The sequence below is a fragment of the Artemia sp. Qi Xiang Cuo genome, chromosome 3, assembly GCF_049724085.1.
Source record: "Artemia sp. Qi Xiang Cuo chromosome 3, ASM4972408v1, whole genome shotgun sequence".
In the NCBI taxonomy this organism is placed as follows: domain Eukaryota; kingdom Metazoa; phylum Arthropoda; class Branchiopoda; order Anostraca; family Artemiidae; genus Artemia; species Artemia sp. Qi Xiang Cuo.
The window spans coordinates 89903180-89912672 of NC_142796.1; the positions used below are offsets into that span (position 1 = coordinate 89903180).

A 9493-nucleotide genomic window follows, 5' to 3' on the forward strand; every position below is an offset into this window, starting at 1 on the left:
AACTCATAGAAGTCAATATTTGTATATCATTAATTCAGATGCTGATTGAGAGAAAATAAATAATATTTTTAAGATTGAAATAAGAAATTTGCAGCAAAATATCATAATAGTTTTGTGTTAAATTTTTTAATCAATACCTGTGTTTTTGAAGCAAGCAGGCCAGGATTTACGCATAGGCCCACTAGACCCGGGCCTGGGGGCTCAGAATACCGAGGGGCACAAAAAAACACGAAGCGATTTTTTTTCTTAACAAAAACTTGACTGATGTGATTTATCGTCAATGTGCCAGGTGCACTTTGCTGCTGTGCTGCCTATTCACAGAAAAGTGATTTTAAAACGACACGGGAGTTCTGTTACCGCTTATAACTGTCAGATATCTCCCAAGAATAGCAGCTGAGAGCTCGGTATCACCTCTCTCTTGCATTACTTTTGGCTCATTACTCATCAGTTGCCTTCTGTTCAGGGCTTCTACTATCCCCGAATTTTAGGGAATTTCCCTGTAAATCTCTGTGCCCCCCCCCAAAAAAAACAAAATTACTTGGGCCTAGGGGTGCCAAAACGTTGTGGCCTAGGGGTGCCAAAGATACAAATTTGGCCCTGGAAGCAAGTGCCTGTTTTTAAAACGAGTTTGGAAATGATTAATCTTGTCAAAGATAGCTTTTTCTCGTCCTAAAACTGTTTTTTAAATTGCCAAAAGGTTTTTAACCGCATCAATTTCCTTTAAATTGAGCCATTAAAAAACTCTACGATGTTCCAGTGCCTAGCTATCTGAGGAAAAAAGAAAGAAAAAAAATATGCCGTTTCTGCAGAATATAGTGGTTGCAGCCACTTTTCTTGATTTTCAATCCAACATATTTCCCTTGTTGTTCAAGCCAAGGGACGGTAAATTTGCTATATTGTGGTTTTGGACAAGATGGTTCTAATAAATTTTTTCGTTTTCTGATCTGATTCTAGTTTTAGTAGTTATGAGCTATTTGATTTTTTACTATTGGGCGTGATCGTCTCTTACTAGGTTGCTAGCTACCGCTGCAATCTGAATTATAATATTACTATGTTTCCTGTTGAAATGTATTAAGTCTATGATTTTAACTGTATTAATGCTAACGTTTAAATTCGTCTTTCTATTTTAGAAGATGGCGAAAGCGGATCCGTCTTCCCTCCATCTGAGTCACAGCTTGCTGGTGAAGAGAATCAATCAGCAACAGTCTTGCCAGAAACAAGTGAATCTCAACCAGATATACCAGATGATGCTGTAATATTCCCTGGATCCCCTTCTCAAGAATCTGAAGTCCCTGAAGATATTGCTTCTTCCTTGAATTCCCAGAAACCCCTTCAAGGAGGAAATAGTATGATTATAAATCTTGATGAACTATTTGGAAAAGATGATGTTACGAGTGAAGATCAAGGATCTCATCAAGTAATTGCATCAAATCTTGGTGACAATACTTTTGCCCCTCAATCGACAGCAGAAGATAATAACAATAAGCCAGTTACTCTTGAGGAAAAAATTGACGAAGAAGTAATGGACGAAGAAAAGAACCAAGGCAATGAAAGTGGAATTCAAGAATTATCTGAGGGAGACACGGGCTTAAATGAGAACGTGGAATCTGAGAAAGACAATGATGACAGCAATAAAGGAGAAGATATAAAAACAGAAGAAGGTCAAACTGCAACCGAATCCTTAGAACCAATAAAGGAAGCTACTGCTGAAAACCTAGCAACTGATAGTGACTTAGAATCTGTTCCAAATTCTGAAAATGAAACACCAGAGAATACAGAAGTAGAAGACAATAGCATGGATAATAAAGAAACAATTACTGATTCTGTTAATTTGCCAGAAGTAACATCAGAGAATCAGGAAAAACCAGGGGAAGAAATTAATGTAAGGCCGGAAGGTGAGTCAATGAGTGATATTGGAGCACAAGAGGTTACTAGTGCTGAAGAGCACCTAGTAGGTGACAATCTAGAAACACAAAAGGTTGAAGAAACAGAAAGTGACAATAAACCATCGCAAGGCGAAGAAGGAAAAGATGATGGAAATTTTGAAACAGAAGCTGAGAATGAAACCGAAATTGAAAACAGTGTTCCCGACAATGGAGCTCCCGGACAGTCGGGATCGCAAGAAAACACACAGACAAATGAAAATAATCAAGGGAATGGTGAAATATTGTCAACTGATAACCTGGTTTCTGGCCAAGATTCTCAGCTGTCTGAATCTCAAGAAAATGTAGGACAACAGATGGAACAAATAGAGGGTGAAAGTGAGGTATCAAATAGTATCGCAGAAGAAGAAGATTCTCCCCAGGCTTCGGAAGTAGGATTAGACAACACAAGTGAAAATAGTATAGATGAAATAGGTGCAGAAAGTGAAGGAGAACAAGCTGAGAATGAAGACGATGCAAACAAAGTTGATCCTGACTCTGAAGACACCGATACTGTGCCTCAAGAGGAAATTGTACAAGGACCAGCTGAAGGAAACCTTGTTCTAGATACTGAGCAAGGCCCAAATAAAGAGACTGAAGTAGAGGAAAACGCAGAAGACAAAGATGAAGAAGCATCCTCCGACAATCAAAGTTCTAATGCTGATGGTCCTGGTGTATCTGGAGAAGAGGCACAAACTATAGTCGAACCTGTACCAGAGACAGATGATGCTGAAATCCAACCTCTTGAAGAATTAGACCCCTCAGATCTGAATCCAGCAGTTGGTACAGCTGAGGTTTCCCTCCTAGAAGAACTAGATTCAGATTCGCGAGAACCCGAAGAGATTGAGGAAGATTCAGAGTTTGACGAAGAAGAGTCTCCAGACCTTGTGATTGGTCCTGGTGCTTGCTTATTTGACGGCAAAGTATTTGTCTCAGCGCAACAAATCCCACGCGATGATCCATGCGATTTCTGTTTCTGCTTCCGTGGTGATATTATATGCTTGCAGCAAAGCTGTCCTCCCCCCATTCCGGGCTGTTTTGAAGAAGCGATTGGCGGATTCTGCTGTCCCAGATACGAGTGTCCAGTTAGACAAGCTTTCCAAAACATTACAGTTCAACCTACTATTCCTCCACTGCCTGTACTCATGAGGAACCCGCAGCCAATAGCCTTGCCGCTCACCCAAGTGCAGATTCAAGGTTGTGAAATTCTTGGCGAATTTTTCCAGCAAGGTGAAATAATACCAAGAGCATCTGGACCATGCTTAGAGTGCAAGTGAGTATTGATTCAATATTATTCTAGTCTTCCCTTTATAACTCAAAATATTTACTGGTTGCATTCTTTAAAAATCGTTTTTTAATCGTTTTCTGGTTTATTCTTTAACCACACTTTAAAAATCGTTAATTTTGCCGGTGTTAAGGGGATTGAGAAAACACAGGTTCGAAAACGTTTTACTTTTTTAACCGTAATTCATTTTTGTGCTAGCAAAAAATTTGCATACAACATTTGCATGGAATACAAAAAATAATGGCATGTTTTTTTTAGCATTGCTTTACATTTGGCCGAAAATAAGCTTTTTCCAAAAAAGTATAAGGGGTAAAAGTTTGTACATTTTTCAAACTAGTCTATATTATAGGTACTGATCGAACATGAGCTACTTAGAATAAGAGATAATTAAAACAAAAGTAAGAATATAGTTTCATATAATTTCAGATAAGATCTAAATTAGTGTAGAATTTTAATTGAAACGAAATTTTTTATAAATTTAAATTCAGCTTGTTTCAAACTTTTTATTGTTTTACTAAGCATTGCTCTGCTTTAATAACATCTTTGTTCTTTTTTAATTTTACATTGGATTTATGTTTTTGTTTTTCTATTTATATGCGTTTTCATTTTTTTTTCATTATTCAGTGAAAGTATGTTCCTCTTATCCGTTTCCAGTGTCTTTTGTTTTTACGAATAACTTTAATATTTGTATCTCAATTAATGATCATGCTAAAATGATCTCAATACTATCAATTAATTTATGTTATTTTCATCTATATATTTAATAATTAAGTAATCATTGTTTTGGTTGCTAAGCTTCCTTGAAAACTGTACAACAAATTTGAAAATTTATCACGTTGAAGTGAAAGTTGAAAACACAATATAAAACTGAGATGTTAAAAAAATTTTAAAAAGCGAAAAACCAGGTTTTTCGAAAAATCAGGCTCAAGTTTCAAGTGTAATTTTAACAAATATTCACTTCATTAATTCTCATGTTTCTAACTTTTCTGGTTTACGGGTCTTATGGATTTTTCATTTTATGCTCTATTTTCCTAATTTTCTCCATTTTATGTTTCTCCATTTTGTATTCTGTCGAAAGAGAAGTGTCTAATCCCTTCTTTCTTATGTATCACACTTATGTATTTGTGATATTTTACTCCTTTTTCCTTGTTATAATGATACATTTGATTCTTATATTGATGTTTCCTTAATAAATGAAACATTAGATTGTATGATTTAATTTGGTTTATTTTATTAATTTGTATTATTATTTCATTTATCTAGCCTATTTATTACAATTTTCAATAACGATCAATTTGTAATTTAATTTAGATACGCTACTATTCAACTATATAGTCTCACTGTTGGATACATTTTTTTGACCTTATTGCCTCAGGAAATTGACACTTCAAAACAGTTTTCACACTATTTTTTTAGACGGTTGGGGGGGGGGGGGTACAAGCACAAGGTACAGTTACGTCGACGCAAGATTCTATTGCTACTAATACTGGGAACACATTAAAGCACCGTCCTGTCAGAGGCCCACTCACCTGTGCAAACTCCTTCTCCATCCCACGCTGTTTGTAGCTTCATCCGTTACTCCTTCAAATGAAGTTCTTACTAACTATAAATATTTTCTTGTGCCCCATTCAAGGCGCCACTGATTTATGTTTTGCCGCGCCTAAATTGCGAAAAGCACCTTTTTTGGCAACCTACCATACTTAAAGTACCGAGGCCGGTGTAAATGAAATTTGATTATTTTAAATGGTTAAGTGAGAACTTAAATAATCATGCATATGTTTAAAAATTAGAGGAATCAGAAATTGAATTTTTAATAAAAAAAGGATATTCATATGCAGGTATGCAGATTTTGGCAGTAATAACAAATAACAAAAAGAAAAGCTGGTTAAAAATCAGCAGAAAACCTAGAAATATATTGCACCAAATTGCTCGAAAAGGCGTTGCTGTTATTTGAGGTGCAACTGTCTCTGGGAATCAGCTGATTGTTTATTTTTGTGGGCAAAAGGTATTGTCAAACTTAACCAAATAGTATTGCTTATTTATTTTCACGGTTCAGCGTGGCAACGCTCACGAGAATTTGGCACTTCCGTAGAACTTCATAATTTTGAAACAATAGAGAAAAATCTCAGAAAATATTTGTTTTCGGGTTTTAACAGAACTAAGATGGGTGAAGGGGGGGGGGGGGTTATTTTGATATGCTTGGCACTTTAATCTGAACATATAACTTAACCATCTAAGGCTTTATCCAGGATTTTTGTTCGGGGGGGGGGGGTACAAAAAACATAAAAACCCATAAAAAATGTGTTTATATACAATTTTATTACGTTTTACGAGTCAAACAAACATTTGGGCTGGGGGTCAAACCCTATAACCCCTCTGTATTAAACCCCCCCCCGTATACCCTCCTCTGTAACCCCTCTGTATTAACCCCCCGTATACCCTCCTCTGTAACCCCTCTGTATGCCGTGTAAAAATCTTAATCTAGCTTTCCTTAACCCAAGAAAGTGGCACTTAGTCATATTTTCCGTATATGTAATTGACTTATAAAATGTCTTCTAGGTGTGGTATGAATGGTATGATGGAATGCGACCCAAGGGCGTGTCAGCCTGAGCCGATGTTAAGAAAAATGATGACTGCTGCCGTTAAGCGTCGAAGAAGAAGTCTGGGCAAGCGGCTAGGAAGGGAAATTCACTTTCACATATCCGGTGATAGATTAATAATGGAATAGTGTGTTTTTTCTTGAGTATCAAAAAAGTGCCCCGGTTTATATAGTTGATATTTTTGCCATATTTTTTGTTCGGATATTTTTTACGAGTGGAATGATGAATCCCAGTATTTATTATTTTTTAATTTGAAAATTCTGCTTTTAGAAAGTGTCCAGGAAATAAGAGTATATAAAAAAAACATTCGCTACAAGAGTGATTTTCAACCGTTTTTACACCATGGCACCAGTGAAAATAAGAGACAGATTCTGATCAGATTGAACTGAAAAGGATTGAATTAGAGAGTGTTAGATTGATGGTTTTAGAGATTTTGTCAATCATCATCGGCCTGCGGAAGTTAAAGAATATGGTGTTAAAGAATGTAAAACTAGAGAAATGGAGAGGTTACTGACCTATACTTCCATGTTTAAAATTTTGCTTTAATTCTATTGGTAAATTCATACGACATATTTTTGTGAGCCATCTACAATAGCCGTATAAAAAATAGCTCCACCTTTTCCTTCAACTGTAAATCAATGCTGAACGGCAAAATAGGACAAATACGGTTATGTTTTCTGGAGAGACAAATAACCCGCCTTTTTGAAACTTGATTGGCTCTTTTTTGAAAAATGTAAAGCATTCTTTACAATTAATTTCTCTATTTCTCCGTGGTGCGCCTAATTGCTAACATTAAAAATTTGAAAACCTGAAAAAAGAAGAAACAGAAAATAAGAAATATTGTTAGACTTTTTGATTGACGGTTTGCAAATTTTTGCAAGTTAACACCGGTTTGCGGTCTTTTGTTGAAGAACAAGATGTCAAAGAACCTGAATAACTACCAAAGTTAGCTTTAAGCAACAAATGTTTAAGTTTAGTCCCTTTTCTTGACCCTTGCCATGTTGACAAGGGTTGACAATCCCTGTAAACTTAATCATTTGATGTTATTCGAATGTGAAAACCTGACTGTAGTAACGGTTGTCGGTGGGATTGTAGAATCAAGATGAATGTTAGAAAGATTTTTCTTTTATGATGATTGATTAGTGACGAAAAACGAAAGTCTGTTGTTAAATATTACCAGTGATATTTGTTCTTTTGTGCAATTTTTATTGTAGCCAATATTTAGAGCAAATAAATTTTGTTATCAAATAAAAAATCATTTTCTGCATTTTAGAAAACATATTTTCTAGGACATACGTTGCTAGGATTCTAATATGAAAATAAAAACTAACCTTTCAAAAAAGCCTTCGCTTTTTTTGAGACAATAACAATTTTAATAGTTTAAATAATATAAAACTTGCGACACATAACGTTACGACGTTGAAAGAGAAATATTGACACTTTGACTGACAAATTCGAGCTTTTTTTAATTAGACTTGTTAGGAGTTTTAGAAACCCATCTTTCAGGATTAGAAAATATAGCATAAACTAATATAGGATTTATTTATTCAGGTTGGGAGGATGGGATTTGAGGACAAGGAATGGGGCATTTGAAGAATAATAAAGGTTTTATGTCTAGCTTAGGTTGAGAAGGTATTAATATTGAAAGGGAAGGTATTAAAAGTGCAAGGCACCAGTCATAGCCGCAGTGACGTCAGTTCATGAAATTTTTTGGGCGGATGTATTTTTCCAAATCAAGGGGTGGAAATTTTTCTTGGATTTTTTTTTTAACAAAATACTCCAAAAATGCATTTTTCAGTGCGAATACTCTCCAAAATAAGGTGTATTTCTCAAATCTTGGGGAAGGGGCAAAAATACAGATATGCTCCCCGGCCTCTCCCCCAAATTGACACCAGTGCATAGCGGTATAACTCCCTGTAAAACTGACTGATCATACGATAATGACTCAGATTAGCGTTACATTGCAGGAAGAAATAGCCAGAATCCCAGGCAGTATTAATACATTTTCATTGGAGGGCTTTATTGCCCAGGCTGGTACAAGTAGGAAATAGATCATGTCCTAGCTTAAGTAAATTGAGTTTGGGGAGGAAAAATACCAGCGTTAATACACTGCTACAGTTTTGTAGGTAAAACTATTATCTATTTGTAACCGATACGAAATTTGGTCATTAAATGGCCCATAAGTTAACATGACACTCGCATCAAACAGTTTGTGGTAACAAACTGTAATTAAGGAGCGACCCTGCTCAATAGTAACCGAAACTCTAAAAACCGGAATTTTGATACCCATAGATACATCAATAGAATCAAATTTTTATGCTGATTTCAAATATATAAGTTTCATTAAGTTTAGTTAAGCTCCCACGCTCATTTTTTTCCCAAAGTCGCCCAATCAAAATTTTGAGATAGCCATTTTGTTCAAGATAGTCGAAAGTCTAATAAATATGTCTTTGAGGATGACTTAATCCCCCACATTTCCTGTGGGAAGGGCTGGAAGTTATGAACTTTGCCCATTGTGTACATATAATATTGGTTAATGGGAAGTATAAAGACGTTTCAGGAGGGACTTTTTTCTGATGGGGGGGGGGGTCAGAGGAGGGGGTTGCGGGGGACGATTCTTCCATGGAAGATATTTCCTTGGGGGAAGGGACATTGCTATAAAGGGGGCGCTGGATTTCCCAGCATTATTTAAAAAACGATCAGAAATTAAAGAAAAAAACAAGTTTTTTCAACTGAAAGTAAGGAGCAACATTAAAACTTAAAACGAGCAGAAATTATTACGTATATGAGGGGGTTCGCCCCCTAGTCTATACCTCGCCCTTTTCGCTAAAGTTTTTTATTAGTACTTTCAAAAGAGCTATCTATTCTAATTAACCGCCCTTATTGATTCAGGGGTTTGTGATTCGAACAAAATTCGAGCTTTAGCGTAAAGAGCAAGGTTTCGACTATAGGGTTCCTAATATATGTAATAAAGCATACGAATATAGAAGTTCGTTACGTAAGTTACGTCAGAATTTTTTTTTAGAAAGCCAATTAGCCAAAAAAGTAAAATTAAAAGGCAAATTCCGTTTTAATTATTCATGAACAGTGGGCTAAATCAAAGCTGCATTAATTAAAAAGCGTTCAGAAATTAAATTAAAAAAACAAGCTTTTTAACTGAAGTAAGGAGCGACATTTAAACTTAAAACGAACAGAAATTATTCCGTATATGAAAGGGGCAGTCCCCTCCTCAATCCCTTGCTTTTTAAGATAAATTTTGAATATGTCACACAAATTTATTTTTTAAGAAAACAAAAATATTTAGCGTAAAGTGCGTGGTACAGTGGAGTGGACATCCCCTGTCATATACGAAAGAACTTATGTTCGTTTTAAGTTTTAATATCGCTCCTTTCTTTCAGTTAAAAAAACTCGTTTTTTTTATTTAATCATGGTAAGAAGGCCACCCTCATTGATAGTTTTATTGTAAAAAAAAACTGGTAGGATTGTTGCAAGGCACTAGAGTATATAGGAGTGCCGTTATTGATCTTAATTTTAAAGTTCGCCATCTAGCAGCGTCCAGAGTTGACTTAAGGTGATTCAATATCTTAAAGGATCTTCATATCTTGTTTATTACATTTTTTTGTTTGGTCAAACTATTTAGAATTGACTGAGTGATTTTGCTATAATTTGTAAAGCTTGATAAGAGA

At 35.5% G+C, this 9493-nt stretch overlaps 1 protein-coding gene across 2 annotated transcripts in view; it reads left to right on the forward strand.

The window, feature by feature from the left end:
- LOC148954727 (uncharacterized) overlaps positions 1-7074 on the forward strand; it is an 84700-nt gene extending 77626 nt beyond the window's left edge. Inside the window, exons 12-13 of one of the 2 annotated variants that reach the window (XM_089086714.1) lie at positions 1131-3195; positions 5767-7074. In XM_089086714.1, coding sequence (XP_088942840.1) covers positions 1131-3195; positions 5767-5935 — 2234 coding nt within the window. In that variant the 3' untranslated portion in view covers positions 5936-7074. The remainder of the gene's footprint in view (positions 1-1130; positions 3196-5766) is intronic. The other variant, XM_089086715.1, reaches the window with a different exon arrangement.
- Positions 7075-9493: the final 2419 nt, after the last annotated feature.